This window comes from Babylonia areolata, chromosome 1, assembly GCF_041734735.1.
Source record: "Babylonia areolata isolate BAREFJ2019XMU chromosome 1, ASM4173473v1, whole genome shotgun sequence".
NCBI classification, from domain to species: Eukaryota; Metazoa; Mollusca; class Gastropoda; order Neogastropoda; family Buccinidae; genus Babylonia; species Babylonia areolata.
This window is the reverse complement of record NC_134876.1, coordinates 76,787,392-76,806,834: the sequence shown is the minus strand read 5'-3', so window position 1 is coordinate 76,806,834 and position 19,443 is coordinate 76,787,392. Positions and strand designations below refer to the sequence as shown.

The 19,443-nt window shown below is 44.3% G+C and overlaps 1 protein-coding gene across 1 annotated transcript in view; it reads left to right on the top strand.

Annotated features, from left to right (window-relative positions):
* LOC143288613 (heparan sulfate glucosamine 3-O-sulfotransferase 6-like) overlaps positions 1 to 13,063 on the top strand; it is a 156,495-nt gene extending 143,432 nt beyond the window's left edge. The window contains exon 3 of the mRNA XM_076597303.1: positions 10,266 to 13,063. Coding sequence (XP_076453418.1) covers positions 10,266 to 10,890 — 625 coding nt within the window. The 3' untranslated portion in view covers positions 10,891 to 13,063. The remainder of the gene's footprint in view (positions 1 to 10,265) is intronic.
* Positions 13,064 to 19,443: the final 6,380 nt, after the last annotated feature.

Below are 19,443 nucleotides of genomic sequence, written 5' to 3'. Positions count from 1 at the left end.
AACATTTGCAAATCTAATCATCTTACTTACAGCTAAAATGACTTTTTTTGCCTCCTTTGAGCATATTACAAAAATTAAAAACCGATTTTGGAGACAAATATTTTTTTAGGAACATACACACACACACACACACACACACACACACACACACACACACACACACACAAAGCACGGCAGGGCTCACCTTCCCCCAACCCCTCCACCCCCCACCTTCACACCTTCACACTCTCTCCTCTGCCCTCTTCCCCCGCCGCTCCCCAGCGAAACTCGTAACCCAGACAAAATAAAAGTCAAAAGATACACACAACAGACACAGAAAACCAGCCACCAGCCACTATAAGAAGCAGTACAGTAGCCCCACACAGTAGCGTGGACATCTTTCGTCACTTCAGATAAAAGAGACAGTAACGCCCGCAGCTGAAAACAGTAGTTAGACAGACAGTAGAAGATGATAAGGGAGCCTTTTAACAGTTTCTCTTTGAGAAGCCCCTGTATATGCTATCTCCTTCCCCCCCCCCCTCTCTCTCTCTCTCTCTCTTATTCTTGCGCGTCTAACCGTTTAGTTAGGCTGGAAGCAACGGAAAGACAGTAGCAGGCCTGGGGGAGGGGGTGGGGGTGGGGGGGTGGGGGTGATAGTTGAGGAATGTGCTACTCTATACTTTTTCTAGCAGGGTGAAAAGAATATCTTCCCTCGAGCGGATCGCTTGTATCTAAATTTAGGGGCACGTGCTGATGACAAAATGATAAATCTTGAAGGTGAAAATCGGAGAGAGAGAGAGAGAGAGGCAAATATGCAAGGCGAAAAAAAAAAAAAAAAAGTGTGAAGAAGAAGACGAAAATCAGAAAATCTCTAGAGATAGAATAAATCACAGTATCGGCGTCTTATTTGTCTCTGTCTCTCTGTCTGTCTTTGTCTGTCTGTCTGTCTCACACACACACACACACACACACACACACACACACACACACACACACACAGAAGGAAGGAGGGATATGGGATGAGGGAGAGGGAGGGAGGGAGAGAAAGATACATTGTTTGCTTCCGAATGCCCTTTGTGTCTTTTTTTTTTTCTTCTTCTTCTTTTTTCTTTTTTTTTGTAACATACACCCTACACCGGAAGGAGAAACCAGTGCCTTGCCAACTGTTCTTCCCTCGTCAATCCAACTTCCCCCCACCCCCCTCTGAAGTCAGCTCCCCTCTTTCCTCCACCATACCACCCCCACCCCCCTCCCTCCCGTCCACTTATACCACACACACACACACACACACACACACACACACACACACACACACACACACACAGTTTTGTTTTCCCTCCTGACCTCTCATTTCACCATCACCACCACCACCACCATCATCTTCATCATCACCATCGCCCCGCAAATGATTTACTGACAGCAACAACTGACCTCTGTCGTCCCTCCCCCACCCTCCCCTTTACCTCAGCCTTCCTCCCCCCCCCAATCCCTCCCCCCTACCCCCCACCCATGCAGACTTTCTCCCACGTCTCTCCTTCACTACTCCTCCTTCCTTTGTTCCTCCCTTTCACACCCCCAGCACCCCCTCCACGTTTCTCCATTCCCCGATCCCAAACTCTTAAGTCCTTGTCTTGCCCCTTCAGTACTCCCCCCCCCTCCCCCCACTTGCCCCTTCCCCCTTCCACCTCCCCACCCCCACCCCCACCCCCATCCACGCCAGTTGACCATTTCACGGCCCAGTGCTAATTGGATTCCACAAGGATCTGTCACGAGAGAGAGAAAGAGGAAAAAGGGGTGGGGGGTGGAGGGGGTAAGGGAGGGAGGAACCTGCTGGTTCCGAGGGAGAAAGAAAGAGAGGGAGAGGAGGGGGGGTGGAGAAGAGAGAGGAGGTACACAAGTCATTTTTCTTCTTCATTTTCATACCGACTGACCCCCCCCCCCACCTCCCCTCGCCCCCACCCCTACTCCCTGCATCCTTTACCCCCTCCCCCCCCCCCCCCCGACACACACACCCTACCCCCACCCTTGACACACTTCTACTGTCCAATGAGTGACCCAAGACTCAAATCACAAGACTGGACTGACGACCTCTTGGAGAGAGGGGGAGTGGATGGGGAGAGAGAGAGAGAGGGGGCCGGGACGCTGGACCAGGGAAGGACTTTACATGTTTTGCTCCGGTCTCTGGCTGGCTGGACCTCTGAAGTGTCGTGGTGGTGGAGGTCTGTTGAAGACGTCTTTGTCCTTTCTGCTTCTAGACCGGGGGGGGGGGGGGGGGGGACAAAACCCGGTGCTTTGGGCCTGCTCGTTTTCTTGATGAGGGGTATTAATGATGGGAAATGAGGGGGTGGGGGGGGGGGGTAGGGTGCTGTGAAGAAGGTGTGTGGATTGTGGATGTAGCCTTGGATATATATTTTTCTTCTTCTTTTGTTTAAGGGTTGGGGGGTCCTGGGTCTGATTAATTTAGACTATTCCTTCGTGTTGTTGGTCTTTTTCTTATATTATTGGTCACCGTCGTCGTCGTCGTCGTCATCATCATCACCATCATCACCATCACTGTACCACCAGCAAATATTGTATTGACCTCACTGAACCACCAGCAAATATTGTATTGACCTTACACACACCCACTTCCCTACTCTCTTTCTTTTTCTGTTTGTCTGTCTGTCTCTCTGTCTCTCTCGCTCTCTTTCTTGCTCAACACACATGCACACATTTACACACACATTGCATTTTACCCATAGCCCCTCACCGCCCGCCACTCTCTCCCCCCGCTCCCCCCCACACACACACTCATACATACACACACATTTCATCACACACACACACAAACACACACACACACACACACACACACACACACAAACACACACACATACACACACACACACACACACAACACAACACAACACAACACAACACACCCACACACAAGCACACTCACACAAGCACACACACACACACACACACACACACACACACACACACACACACACACACAAGCACTTCATCAACGTACTCCCCAACCCGTCCTCTCCTGTCCATTCCGTGAGAGAGAGAGAGAGAGAGTCCAGTTAGTCCTCTTCGCCTTTCAGCAGCGGTAGATGGCAGTCCATTTACAGGCCCCGGCGACCCCCGTAGACTTGTCTTGCCCCGACCCCTAAACGAATGAGATGGTGCAGAGAGATTTACTGCTTATTAGCCAGCCCTCTTCGCTCTGTCTCTGTCTCTGCTTCCCTTTCTCTCTCTCTGTGCATCTCTGTCTGTCTCTCATTGTGTGCATCTCTCTGTCTCTGTCTGTCTCTTAGTCTCTCTCTCTCTCTGTCTGTCTCTGTCTCTGCTCCACTTTCTCTCTCTCTGTCTCTCTTTGTGTGCATCTCTCTCTCTGTCTGTCTCTCTCTCTCTCTCTGTGTCTCTGTCTCTGCTCCACTTTCTCTCTCTCTGTCTCTCTTTGTGTGCATCTCTCTCTCTGTCTCTCTGTATCTCTCTTAGTCTCTCTCTCTCTCTCTCTCTATCTCTATCTTTATTTCTCTCTCTGCCCGCTTTCTCTGTTTCTTTCTCTCTGCCTCCATCTCTCTCTGTCTCTCTCTGTCTCTGTCTCTCTCTCTGTCTGTCTGTCTGTCTGTCTCTCTCTCTCTCTCTCTCTCTCTCTCTCTCTCTCTCTCTCTCTCTCTCTTCTTTTCTCTTCTCTTTCTTCCCCCAAGACAAGTTTATACATTTTCCTTACGAGGGTAGGATGAAAACAGGCCGATAAGTGCCTACTCCTTTTCCCTCATTAAAAAAAAGTTTCGATTTCGATTTCGATCTCTCTCTCTCTCTCTCTCTCCCCTCTCTGTCTCTCCCTTTCTCTCGCCCTCTCTCTCTCGCTCTCTCTCTCTCTTTCTGTATCTGTTCCCCCACCTCCCCCTCCTGTCTCTGTGTGCGTCTCTGAATCCCACCTTTCTGTCTCTCTGTCTCTCGCTAGCTCTTTCTCTCTGTCTCTCTCTCTCTCTCTCTCTCTCTCTTTGTTTCCCCACCACCATCGCTCATTCCATCCTGCAACAAATTAGTAGAAGTGTGTTATGTTTTTGGCACAGTAGGACATCAGGGAAGAAGTGTGTGTGTGTGTGTATGTGTGTGTGTGTCTATCTGTCTGTCTGTGTGTGTGTGGTGGGGGTTGGGTGTGGGGAGAAATGGAGAGTGAGTGTGGGTGAAGAGAGTAGGAGGCGGGGATGGAGGTAATAGGAAGAGAAGTAGATTGATTGCTCAGTTTGCGTGTGTGTGTAGATGTGTGTGTGTTTGTGTGTGTGTGTGTGTATGTCTGTAGAGTGTTTGTCTCTGTAGAAAATCTTGCGTTCGGACATTGGTGTCTGTTCTGTCTGTCCCAGCCCCCACCCCCACCCCCTCACCCCCACCACCCACCTCCGAACTCCCTCTCTCCCTCCCTCTGTCTCTCTCTCTCTCTCCCTCCCTCTCTCTCCTCTGTCGCTCGCTCGCTCTCTTTCTCTCCCTCTCTCTGTCTCACCATTCCCCGCCCGCTCCCTCTCTTGTCTCTCGCTCTCTCTCTCTCTCAACGACTATTACCACAACTTCTATTATTACTACTACTACTACGACTACTACTACTTCTATCACTGCTGCTGCTACTACCACTTGTCTCCAGTATTTGCTCTGCTGCTCCTGGTAGCAGAGAGTGGGGGATAGTGCCTGAAGCACTTCAGCATGGGAACAGCGTGCGTCTGTATTGTGGACCACACAGACTTAGGTGGCGTCTGACTGTGGCTATGAGGACACAAGTATAGGGGAGTGGAGGAGGAAGGGTGTGGGGGCGGGAGGGGGGGTGACGGGGGGGGGGGGGTGAGGCTGTGTGCATAGCTTTATTCGGAGTTCGTCTTTTTTGGGGGGTTGTGAGAACGTTTACAAGGTGACTGGACCACCTCGAGTCGTGTGCGCAAACAGGGCGAGTGTTTGTTTTAATATGGCTGATTCGATTGTTCCCCTCACCCCTACCCCGCCACCCCCCCCCCCCTCTCTCTCTCTCACTTTCTCTGTCTGTCTGTCTCTCTCAGCACACACACACACACACACACACACACACACACACACACACACATATATATATATATGTATATACAGATATATATGTGTGTTTATATATATATATATATATATATATATATATAATGTGTGTGTGTGTGTGTGTGTGTGTGAAAGAGAGAGAGAGAGAGAAACGAAACGAGAGGGTTTTTTTCACGAGGGAGATGGAGTGAGCACAACTGCATTTCACACACACACACACACACACACACACACACACACACACACACACGCACTCACACATATATATATATATATATATATGTGTGTGTGTGTGTGTTCCATTAGTTTACGTTTAGTTAAGAGAGAGAGAGAGAGAAGAAGAAGAAGAAGAAGAAGAAGAAAAGACGAACAAACAAGGTAAACCATGTGTTTAAAAACCCACCGGGGAGAGAGACTGAGAGGGGTCGGGGGAGAGACAGACAGAGGGAGAGAGCGAGAGGAAGGGGCATTCAACCTTGGCCTTTTCTCCGTTACCGGGAATGCCAGAGGAACCAATTAACAGCATGGTAGGCTATTAACCATTGATAAGACCTTTGAGCCACCTCTTTTAATGAGACACTGCAGAAGGAAATAACTCATACTTCGCAGAAAACATGTCCGCAGTAATTTTGTTTTATTTTTCATTTTGATATTTTGCCTAATCCTGACACAGCTGATACGGAATCACGGTCCACATGGCCGTAAAAAGCAATGATACTTTGGTGGTATTTTTTTGTTTTTTTTTTGCGGGGGGGGGGGGTTAACTAATGACAGACCACAAACCTTTATTTTTAACCATTGACAAACCGCAAACCTTTCTTTAACAATGTCATTGACAAACCCAAACCTTTCTTTAACCATTGACAAACCGCAAACCTTTCTTTAACCATTGACAAACCGCAAACCTTTCTTTAACCATTGACAAACCGTAAACCTTTCTTTAACCATTGACAAACCCAAACCTTTCTTTAACCATTGGCAAATCGCAAACCTTTCTTTAACAATGTCATTGACAAACCCAAACCTTTCTTTAACCATTGACAAACCGCAAACATTTCTTTAACCATTGACAAACCGTAAACCTTTCTTTAACCATTGACAAACCGCAAACCTTTCTTTAACCATTGACAAACCGTAAACCTTTCTTTAACCATTGACAAATCGCAAACCTTTCTTTAACAATGTCATTGACAAACCCAAACCTTTCTTTAACCATTGACAAACCGCAAACCTTTCTTTAACCATTGACAAACCGCAAACCTTTCTTTAACCATTGACAAACCGTAAACCTTTCTTTAACCATTGACAAATCGCAAACCGCTAGCGAACGTGATCCACAAGCTTTAGTTTCAGTTTCAGTCAGGTATCAAACGTGCACACTAATCCATATTTGCTACACCACATCCGCTTGGGAAGGGTGGGCGTGCACAAGGTCTGGCGTGCACAAGTCGTTGTTTAAAAAAAAGAAAAAAAAAGTACGTGATTTTGACCTTTGTGCAGGAACGAATTCGTTTCTGGTGAACTGATTTAGGAGATCGTGCGATAACTAAAACCACTTGACAAGAGTTGCAAAACATACCCTGAAGTACGGAGGTAACGGCGTTTGACACACGACTCTCAGTCGAATCAATCGTGAAGCTTTAAGGACCCAGGCGAAGATTTATTTGGAATTAGATAAAAGGGGAGGCCGGGGGTGGAGGTGGAGGGGGGGGGGAGTATAAGATGCTTTGATCGTGCCGACCGGACAGAGTGGTCCACTTATGACACTTGAAAGCTTTGTTTCTCGCTGGCGTTATGGCTGTCACACGTATGATATAAATTTTCCTGCGCAGCGTAACACCCCTGTTGAAGGAAATCTTTTCGCCATAGCTGCACCAGTCAAGTGTCGCTATTTCTCGAGAGGAAAGGTGTTTGTTTTTTGTTGTTGTTTTTTTTGTCAGTGGGTAATTAATTCTTCTTTCATGAAAGAAGGAAACGGATAAATGAATACCGGTACAGAGACGGGTTTCAACAAAATGAAAGAGGTGAAAGACTTTGTTTTTGTTTTTCTTGGAGGGCGGAGGTGGGGGGGATCCATTGATTATTACAGCGTGGAGACACACACACACACACACACACACACACACACACACACACACACACACACACATACAGAGAGAGAGATAGAAGAGAGAGAGAGAGGTGATGGTGGTGGCGGATGGAGTGGGGGAAACAATCGAATTAGACATCGAAGCAGCTCTGGCCGTCAGACAACGAAGTGACTATCGAGGCGATACTCTTAATTAACACCTTTTTTTCCACGTGAGCTTTCAGTGCACATAAAGTATATTGCAATGTCTTGGTGTTCCAAGAGCCAGGGAACAGTTTGGAGACTTTTCGACAGTCTACAATAGCTTAAAGAAATAAAGAAAGAGAAAGAAGGGAAAAAACAAAAACAAACAAACAAACAAACAAAAAACAACAAAAAAAAAAACAAAACCAACAACTACAAATCAGTGTGGAAATACACCAGTCCTTCAAAGTCTTTACTTCTAGCACACTTCTACTCACAGTTACGCCTCCTTGAGTAACTGAACTGAACTGTACTTCTACCAGATGACCATTTTGCCAGAAGTACAGACCAAAACCATCCTTCCCAGAAAACTAAAGTACGCGTGTGCCGTCACAAAAGAAAGAGTTCATTAGGAATTAATCAAACCACGGTGTAGACAGTGGTTCACTCAACCCAGCACCACCAAACAATAGCCCATCAGGACTCCCTCCCTCCCCCTCTCCCCCCCACCTCCACCTCCATCTCCCAGCTCCCTCACCTCCGGTCGGGATCATCGCAGTATACCCCAATTAACTTCCACCCCAGATGAGAATCAGTGTCCGTTTTCCAATAATCACGTGATCTGGTGTGACGTCACCACGCACAGCGTCAACCACTGATGTCAGATTGGCTTGACAGCCAGTCCACTTGGGGTGGCGTCCTGGCGGTTATGCGATGTTTCTGTGCACCGCTAGTAGGTTCGTGGTTGGGGGGGGAGGAAAGGGGGGTGGGGTTTGGGAGATGGAGACGGGTGGTTGGGTACTGGTCGATACGCCCACTGTGTGTGTGTGTGTGTGTGTGTGTGTGTGTGTGTGTGTGCGCGCCCCCCCCCCTCCGCCCTCTTCCCCGGTTCTTTGTTGCTACAGGTCAGTGTTGCTTATTAGTTCAGTGGGTTCCCTCAGCTCATCTGCATGTGTACTGACATTTCGGGGGTCACTGAGCTCAGAAATAACAAAGAGATGTATATGTGTATGCTGTGTGAGTGGAAGATTTCCCAAAGGTCCACTTTTCTTTCTTTTTTTATATTCATTTTATTATTATTTTTTTCTATTTTTTGGTGATGTTCTTGTGTTAATTTGGCTCTTTATTTCATCAGCTGTTCCTTTTGTTGTGCTTTTGAAATCATTTCTGATGCTTTGTCTTCCTTGTAATGAGTACTGATAGATACATATTAAAGTAACACACACACACACACACACACACACACACACACACACACACACACACACACACACACACACAAAGGGAAACAGGAGCCAACAAGTCCAAAAAGGTTACCCCTAGTATAATTATCAGACCTATATATATATATATATATATATATATATGTGTATGTGTGTGTGTGTGTGTGTGTGTGTGTGATTCTATTGTTGCTTTGCGTCACTTCGGACGGACTTGAGTTAAGAAATTCAGTTTGGAAATAATACGATAATGACCAAAAGACAACAACAACAACAACAACAACAAAAAAGCCTGTAGAACACAGGCGCCTGGGAGGAAAAAACAACAAACAACAACAAACAATCGTGTCAACACTAGTGGCTAGCTCTGAACCGCCTGCACCTCCTCCCCTGCACTGCACTGCCCGCCCCAACAATGAGAGATCGTTTCCTGCCAGGTCGACAGCGCTGTGGCGGCCGTCCGCTGGGCTTCTCTTTTGATCCTCCTTGATGGCTGAAGAGGATTGGCATCATCATTACTGGGATGGCACGGCAGATCGTTCCTTCTGTTTGAAGATGCCTGCATTGGATTGGATTCTTCTCTCCCCCGCCTTCCCCCGCCGCCCACCCTCACCTCCCACAACCCCCTCTTTTTCTTTCTTTTTTTTCTCTCTCTCCTGTCCATTATTCTTCTATTTCTTTCCCTCAGTGAGACGGCAGTGGTACGACCTTGCCTTAATTAAATCATTCTTAATTCATTAAAGCGAAAATAAATAGTATGAAAAAAGTGGGGGGAGGGAGGGGGGAGGGAAGAAAAGAAAAACGCCTCTGAACCTCACCTGCGATATTTATAACCTGCGTTTTTTATATTATCTTGATGCCCTGAGCATACTGTGGTGTTTAGAAGAGATCCTCTCGTCGTAAACAACCATCCTCCTCACTTCCCCAAATAGCGCGTGCTGTTCTTGGACCAAAAATATATCGTATGATTATATAGACAGACCCACACTCATCAGTCTGTGGTATAATGTAACACACGGTCTACACGGCGGAAAGAGAGAGAGGGTGGGAGAGAGAGAGGGAGGGAGAGAGAGAGAGAGGGGGGGGGAGAGAGAGAGAGGGAGAGAGAGAGAGAGAGAGAACACGGTAGTGATCTCAAGCCACTGATATCAGGTTCCGGAACGTCTGGTGGAAAAGTGATTACACTGTTCAATAGCGTTGTCTGGGACCATTGCTCTGATCCAGTCTTTACAACTGGCCACGTAACATGATCCAATGACCTTGTTAAAACAGTGAGTCCCCCCTCCAAAGAAATATTGAGGGAGGGAGTTGGAGAGGAATATATATATATATATATATATATATATATATATATATATATATAGAGAGAGAGAGAGAGAGAGAGAGAGAGAGAGAGAGAGAGAGAAACAAACCCAACAGACAGACAAACACTCAAAACACGATGGACTGACAACTATTGCAGACTGTAGGTAAAATCCTTTGCAGAGACCTACCCAATCTTTGGCACACAACTGACAGAGCTGTGGAATCTGGGGAACAGTTGTGTGCTGTGCCCCTGCGACTTTTCACAGACTCTTCACAGCCACCACAATCATCGTCATCGTCGTCATCATCATCATCATCATCATCATCAATACTTTTGCATATAATTAGTGTTGTTGTCATTTTATTTACACTCAGAGAGAGAGAGAGAGAGATACACACGCGCTACATATATTTCTTCTGTTCCTGTGCCGCAGATCCCTGATGCCGCCGACCCAGGAGGGCCAGCTGACGATGGAGAAGACCCCCAGCTACTTCATCACGCGCGAGGTGCCCAAGCGCGTGCAGGCCATGTCCCGTGACGTCAAGCTGCTGGTGGTGGTCCGAGACCCCGTCACCAGGGCCATCTCAGACTACGTGCAGGCCTCCAGCAAGCGGGAGGGCAAGATGAAGCGCTTCGAGGACATGGCCCTGCTGGACCACCGCCTGGGCATCGTCAACACCTCGTGGGGCGCTGTCCGCATCGGCGTCTACACCAAGCACCTGGAGCGCTGGTTCAAGTACTTCCCCCGGGACCAGTTCCACTTCGTCAGCGGGGAGCAGCTGATCGAGGACCCCGCCCAGGTCATGAAGGAGGTGCAGGCCTTCCTAGGCCTCAAGCCCTTCGTCACGGACAAGCATTTCTACCTGAACGCCACCCGCGGCTTCCCTTGCCTCATCAAGTCGCCCGAGAACCACAGCAAGCCCCACTGCCTGGGCAAGACGAAAGGCAGGAGACACCCGGACGTGGACCCTCGTGTGATAGAGAGGTTGAGGGACTTCTACCGGCCCTTCAACGCCAAGTTGTATCAGATGGTGGGGCGGGACTTCGGGTGGTCTTAGCGCGCGCGACATGTGTGTGGGAGGGAGGGAGGGGCGGAGGGTGAAGGTTGTGGGCCTGGACCTTGCCGATGGGGTTGACGTGTGGGCGGTCCTTTGTGTCCCCTGCATGGATGGATAGTCTGTGTGTCTGCCGTGCTGACTACTGAGTGCATTTTAACAAGTCTCTTTTTTTTTTTTTTTTTTTTTTTGGATGCCCAGGAGCGAAGGAACCACAACAGTGAGCAGAGCACCGTGCTGGAAATAACTCGAGTTTTCTTTTCTGTATCGAAATTTCGGTTTACTACCTCTGTATCTGGATATATACTTTTGACTTCCGCGGTTTTAGCATCAAAGACAAAGAAGGAGAGAAAAAACAAACAAACCCAAACCCGACACTTAGCAGAGAGAGTGACGAACGGTTTGCCAGGTTCATCATATGTGTGAAGAACTTCCCGTAACGAGTGTAGTTTTTTGGTGTTTTTTTTTTTTACCACTGACGACTGGGTCACATGTGATTTCTGTGTTCATAAGAAGAAAAACCAAGTGTGCATGTATGTACTGAGCTACGCAGCTTAATCTCAGCAAAGTCAACCATTGTAGACGTATACGTGCAATGGAGCATGATCCACATAGAAATCATTCATAGGACATACTCAGAGTGCAGATAGCACTGGTCTTCACACATCCCCATACCTTCATACTCTTTACATTTGGTACCGTTCAGTTTTTTTTTCACGAGATTTCTGATTCCTGTAGAGGTGGCGAAGTCAGTCCCGTCGAAAACTAAAGACATAAAGGACCGCAACTGTGTTGCATTGTATTTTCATCGTGGTGTTTCAATTGTTCAATATTAACAACAAAAGATAGTACACATACAGAGACTGGTTTTCCTCCAGATCTTGGCAAAAAAACCAACAACAAACAAACAAAAAAGCAAAAAAAAACCCCACAAAAACCCCCAACACTTTTCCACCCACATCACTGCAGCACAAATGAACAAAAAAATCGTGAACGTGTGCACTTGTGTAGCCTACTCATCATAATCCAGCCGAGGTTCTTCGTGTGTCTTTTGTTTCTGTTCTCCTGATCTGGAACGCCCGGGTATCCATGATCACGCCATACATGATTATGATAATTATATATTATCCTTGACGTCTGTAGTTCCCCGCATAGGATACCAATGAAACCCATTGATCCTAACTTAATTATGTTTGAACGGTTGTGTTTTTTCATGGTGCAATGACCAACGTTGACATGTGGTCCATTGTGTGGACGTGCATCAGGAGTCGTGTGTGGATCTGTGTTCAGGTTCAGTGGGGGCATAGGCAATGCTGAAGCTTTTCTTGCTCTTTTACTTGTCATCTATGGGCGGGAAGAGTGAGGGGATGGGGGGTACGGGGGAGGGGGGGGGGGGCTGCGAGGAAAAAAAACAAACAGACGGCGACTAAAACTCTACCGTGTCGTGATGATTAATTGATTGTCACCCAAACTGTTGATTGTAACGAACCGAATGAATCGGGTATGGTTTGTTTTATGCGAGCAAAAAGCATATTATTATTATTTTTTTTTATCAAACAGGTTCCATTTTAAAACGAAATCAGTTACAACAAATTTCGAGTGGTATAATTGTGTATGTTGTATGTGTATCTGGCTAAAACCAGATAAGAAATGAATTGCTGTATATATATATATTATTATATGTGTGTGATCTTGGATACAGCATTGGTGTTCACATAAATTGCTCATGGACAAAAGGTTGAATGTATGGAGATGTGTGTGAAGGCTGGTGATTGAGTGTCTTGTGTATTCATGAGTCATTAACATTTTAATTGTAAAAATTCCCATGTCGTTTCCGCTTGAAAACGAAGGGTGGCTTTTTATGGAAAAGAAAGCAACAACAAACAATAATACTCTTGTGTTATGAGAACAGGGAGGAGAAGGAAAAAACTAATTAGCTACAGAAATTTCCATTTATCCTTTAAAAAAAATGGCAACTTCGAACAGTAGAAGCCTGCACCAGTATGATTCAAACTGAAAAAAAGGTTGGAAGCAAATATTATTGATTCCTTTAAAGATGGTATTGAACTTTCATGATTTTACCTTGATTTTTATTACCTTTAATACTGAAACAGTCATTACGATTACATGCCACAGGTTCTGTCATTTCAAGTGCTGGGATATTGTGTGTGTGTGTGTGTGTTGTGTGTGTGTGTGTGTGTGTGGACATGTTGATCTTTGTCACCGCTTCATTCGAGACAAATATCACGGTCCCCCATATCATGTCGGTATCTACTGGTGAGAAAAATATAGATCACGTATCGAAAGTGGAGTGTAGGGAAAAAAAATGTTTAGATTTTTTTTTTAGTTCTTTGTTCCGCGGATAATGTTTTTTTCCAAGGTTGAATTTTAACGTGATCTTTTATTGGTAAATTCAGACCACCCCCCCCCCCCCGTCCCTCCGCCCCCGCTCCCCCTAAAATGAATTGTGTTTTGGAAAGAAGAAAGAACAACAGCACCCTGTTTTATTTCATTGGTTAACTATTCCTTTTCAGTTTCATTAAGTTTTGACCAAAGATGCAGATTGTCTTTTCTTGTGTGTAATGGAGTTTCTGCTGTCTTCAGTGACACCACGCTCCAGCCTCAGGGCCGTTGGGTTCATGCGTATGTCAGGCATCTGCTCTTTATATATATATATATATATATATATATATATATATATATATATATATAAAATCTTTCTTTCTTTTTACAGCAGTTGTGGTGTATAACGTATATTATGGACAAGTCCGCACACTTTAACACCACCAGGAAACCGAAACTAAGACAGAAACCGTATTCCTTACACGTGTTCTCAGTTGATTTGATGATCCATTCGTGGATGCAAAACACTCTTTGACAGAGTGACCGGGTTGACTGTTCGGTACCTATGCTGATGGGAAGGTTGACCGAGTATTATGACATCATAGCATAGCCTACTGGTGCGATTGTTTTACACACACACACACACACACACACACACACACACACACACGATTGTAAATGCTGCAATGTGAAGAAAAAAACACCCGATATTGTGTGTATATATATATATATATATATATATATATATATATATATATATATATATATATGACATTTTACAAGTGAATAACCTTTGGAGATTGGACATGAGAACACGCACAGCAGGAAAGAGAGAAAGAGAAATGTGAAGGGAGGGGAGGGAAGGGAGGGAAACGAAGAGATAGAATTATAGTCTGAACATTTTATACCATTCAGCTTGATCAAGTTCTTTGATACACTTGTCAGAGCATTCGATGTGTGGCTATAATGTGCTTGTTGCATTTTGTTAAAAACTGAGAATTAACAATAGCTCCCTTTCTTAAGGATTCCTGGTTTTAAGATCGTGTGCATCGAAATGCAAGCCAGTATGAAGAAACTCTTCCTGAAGCAAATATTGGTATTAAGAGCTTTTAATACATATGGTTTTGTAATGAGCATGCTCATTTTTTTGATTTTTTAAATTAACTTTGAAGTGACTGATACGACCAGTACACTGTAAGTCACTGTTAACGTTCATTTCTACCGTAAACAATAGTTTGTTTTATTTATATATTTTTATACCCATATTACACGCACTTCACTCTTTCTCTCAGCCCATTTTGTTCATTCCCTTCTATCAAAATAACGTCACTCATTGGAAGCAAGACAAAGAAGTTTATATCTGCGATGAATGTTCAATCAAAAAGATAGCACACTTTATTGCCGATTTCCTGTCGAGGTAGCTGTCGAGATACATTTCTTCAAGATAAGGATCGTTTATTTCAAACGGCGATTTTGTCTGTTGCCGTAAACTCGTTTTATATTTTATGTTTATTGTCATTATTAGTTTGTTTGTTTTGTTTGTTTTTTTCTCTCTCCAGAAGCAGCTCTGTTCATTACAAAGAGTGGTTAATGACCCGTCTTCTACGGGGTATGAAGGCACGTCAAAGCATTTAAAAAGTTCTCTGCTTGTTGTTGTTGTTGTTGTTGGGGTTTTAAATTCAAAAGGGAGTTACAAGGGTAAAGGGAAGGGCCATCATACCTTCCAATGGGGAAATGCTATACGACTGCTGCTGCTTTGCGATATGTATATATATATATATATATATATATATATATATATATATATATATATATATATATATATATATATATATATATAAGCAGCTAGAATTGAGGAGGGAAAATAACGATCAAACTGTCTTTGGAAGGGAAAGGGGAGGAACAAAGCAGATAGTTCTAGTTATGACGGTGTTGTTGTTGTCATCATAAACAGATTTCATGAGAAGAAATGTGCCCACTTTTTTTTCCTGCAAATTCTTTATCATTCCCCTTTTTTATATAAATATTTTATAAAAGAGCATCCGTAACTGTCCCCTTACGTTTACAGTTGTTAAGCAATTTTTCAAGCAGATGTGGTGTTGCGTACACACACACACACACACACACACACACACACACACACACACACACACACACACACACACACACACACACACACACACACACACACGGATCAGTCCGCACGCTTTGAAACACCCTTGAAACTGAAACTATTGTGATAGGAACCAGGACCTACGAAAGGGGAAATGATGTCTTTTCGTCCTCGTTAATTTTCCTTAATTATGCGCATATGAGCGAGCGAGGGAGAGAGAGAGAGAGAGAGAGAGAGAGAGAGATTTTTGACTCCACAGAGAATGTTCCCTCTGTGTGCGTGTGCGCGTACCTGTCCCTCCCTGCGTCAGTGCGTGTGTATATATGTGTACATGTATACATATGCCATGTGAATGTTTCTCTGTAGTAATTATTCAAGTCGCGTGACTGAGAAAATGAATCATCGTTGTCACTTTGTAAATTAAAACATGAATGATGATGACGACCCTGTTATCGACACATTTCACATTGATGAATGATTATGCTTGTACTTGGCCGTTACATAATGATGATTATGATTTATATAATTATTCATGTGAAGAAAAACAGTGGACATTGTGGTGCATTGGCGGTGTACCAAACCAATTCAGTGCGCGGCATAATGTGTGTAATTGATTGAACCTGTACATACATTAGGTATCACGTGCGTTGGCTTGTAGCAGCTGTAGTGTGTACCTACTTACAATAATGTGTTCCTCTTTCCTGTGAAAGTGGCGAGGAGAGACAGACGGGGAGGGGAAGAAGGATGGAGGGAGTGAAAAAGAGATAGACAGACCGACCGAGAGAACTGGAATTGCAGAATATAATTTTGAAATATTGTTGACATGAAGTAGGTGGGTTTTTTTGTTTTTTTTGTTTTTTTTAGACGATATACATGTGTGAACGTGTTATGTGCATGCGTGCGTTTGTGTGCTTGTGCATGTGTATGTGCATATGAGAGAGAGAGGGGTAACTGTTCGACTGTAAAAATAATAAATCTGAAATATTGAATCCTGAAATAATCCACGAAAGTGCAAGGTGTGAAACTGAACGTTTCTAAGCAGGAGGGAACGCTCCACACCCTTTTAAAATCCTTACCTTCCCCACCCACCCACCCTTTGCCTTTTTGCCCCCCCCACCTCCCCCAACTCCCCCGCCCCCACTTCCCATCCTTATATAATATATATGTGTGTATACGTATGTATGTATGTGTGTATGTATACATAGACACCCATCATCGCAACGTATCGATATTGTTAATTGGAGAACGGTTTATTGATTTTAAAAACAAAACAAAACAAAAACAAACAAACAAACAAAACAACAACAGTTAATTGCCTCGTGACATAGGTGACCCAGTCCTGCAATAAATGTTGAACCACGTTTCCGCCTCATCTCTTTGTTTGAGGCAAAATCAATTCCTCCTTCTCTCTCTGTCTCTCTCTCTCTCTCTCTCTCTCTCTCTCTCTCTCTCTCTCTCTCTCTCTCTCTGTGTGTGTGTGTGTGTGTGTGTGTGTCTCTGTCTTTGTATATCTCTCTGTCCCTCTGTCTCTGTTGCTCTCTCTCTCTTTCTCTTTCTCTCTCAGACACACACACACACACGCGCGTGCGCGCGCGCGCGCGCGCACGCACACACGCACTCTCTCTCTCTCTGTCTATGTTTGTGTCTTTGTATCTCTCTATTTGTCCCTGTCTCTCTGTCTCTGTCTGTCCGTCTGTCTGTCTGTCTGTCTGTCTCTCTCTCTCTCACTTCCACCCCACCCCCCACTCTCCCTGCTTTTCTTGTTGCCACAGGGGCAGAGTGGAAAACTAGACAATAGTTTCAATCTCTATCCTTTGAGTAATACAGCTTTTGAGTCGACCCGGATCCTCTCTCAATATCTCTTTCCTTTTTTTGCAGCAGTGTGGTGCATTATGATGCAATTCCATTTTGACAAAGTAAATCGTTTTGATCGTATTACTTTAAAAAAAAATAATGTAATTCTCCTGCTAGTAGTAGTACTACAGCATCACTGTTATTGCTGCTACTTTTTTTTTTCTTCAGTTTCATTTATTCATCTCTTTTCTAGAGAACTTTTCCATCCTCCCCCCACCCCCGCCTCCTTTGAACGAAATTTCTCAAGTGGTATTCGGAAACCTTTTATTAAAAGTGAGTCTATTTTACTACCCACAGTTTTTTTTGTTTTTTGGTATTTTTTTAAATAAACTTTCTCAATTTGGTGTTTGGAGTGTCTTATTTATTCATTTATTTATTCGTTTATTTTTTAATTAATTAATTAATTAATGTATTTATTTATTTATCTCTTAAAGAGATGCTCCATCTGAACGCTTCTCTCTTCCTTTTTTTCTTTTTTCTTCTGCCCCCCCCCCCCCCCCCACCCCCCCTGCCCTTTTTTATCGTTTTTTAATTTTTTTTAAAAATATTTCTTTTTATTAACTTTAAATTTTCTCAAGTGTTCTTTCTCATTAACGAGGGGAAGCCAAGGTTCTGCTTCTAAAATCTGGCTCATTTTGCCTGTCTTATCAGCAGACCACCCTCCATCTCTATCTGTCTCTGTCCTTGTCTCTAATTGCCCGCCCCCCCCCCCCCCCCCACGCCCACCCCCCCTCCCTTCCCTCCCCCTGATAAAGTTTGGGTGGGGGGGGGAGGCTCGTTTTCCGACAGCCCCTGGCGTTCATTGGCAAGGTGCGAGATGGGAGGAAAACTTAACTTGCGTGTTCCCTTCGGCTGACTTACATTCTGCAAACAGGGATTGTTTTTTTGGATTTTGGTACAAAATAACAAAAATTTATAATTTTTAATAAAATGCGGTTGTATTCATTGAGGTTACGTTAGTACTTTTTGTATTTTCTTCTAGCTTTTTATAGTTATTATTCCATATAATTCCGTTTTGTTTTATTCTTTTTTTTTTTAACATATTAGTATCCCTTTTATATTAAAAGAAAAAAAGTTTTGATTGCTTGAAGCAGAGAATAAGGCATTTTGAATTTGAAATTTGATTTGGAACACCTTGTGGATAGCGAAGTGTTCACTTAGGATTTTTTCTGTTTTAATTGTTTGAAGCAGACAATAAGTAATTTTGAATTTGTTTAGTTTAAACACCTCATGGATAGCAAAGTGGTCACTGAAAATTCAGCGGATAGCAAAGTGGTCTCTGAAACACCCTCGAATCTGAAAATCCTGATGTTTCTTTTTCCCAGTGCGACAATGCCTAGCGAGCAAAAGGTATATATAGATAAATGAATGAATAAATAGGTAAATAACTGAATAAGTAAATAAAAAATAAAAATGAATAAATAAAAAGATGGGGGGGTGGGGGGGGAATAAATAAAATGAAAATTAAAAAAAGATGGGAAACATTTTTCATCTGATCCTTCTTCAAGTCGTTGGCTGCGAACTGTGCAGACCTGCCTGAACCCCCCCCCCCCCCCCCTCCTCCACACCCTCCCCACCCCCCCGACCCCTGCCCCCCACCCCCCATACCGCCATTCTGTGCATTCATGTGCACAGAGAATCAAACAAGTCCCAAAGGTTGTGTAAGCTGCCTCGGCATTTTGCTGGGTTACGGAAACACGGATAGACCCCTGCCGTGCACCAAGCTCACGAAAAGAGAAAGAAAGAAAGAGAGAGAGAAAGAGAGAGAGAGAGAAGAAAAATAAGAAAAGACGGAAGCACGGCTGTCTTGATAGGGGAGATGTGTGTGTGTGGGGGGAGGGGGGGATGGGCGAGGGGATTTGGGGGGAGAGTTGGATGGAAAATGGCCAAGCCACCAAAAGGTTATGTCGTAGACACGTGTGTTGGTTGGTGGGAGTTTTAAGCAGTCTTGGAATGGAAGAGACTAAACTGTCATGGTATGTATAGTTACTCTCCCCCCCTCAAAAAAAAAAAAAAGAAAAGAAAAAAAGTGTGTGAAACAGCGATTTTCTTTCCTTGGTATATATATCTAAACGGTATTAGAATATTTATTTTTAACTCTTTTTTTTTCTTAAACCTATTTGAAGGACGTAGATAAATGTTGAAAATAAAGTGAAATTCTCTGCCATTCCTTTTCATCTCTTTTCTTGGTCAGTTTTCCTTTGGTGCCCCCCCCCCCCCCATTCCCCCCTCCCCGCCTCCTCCCC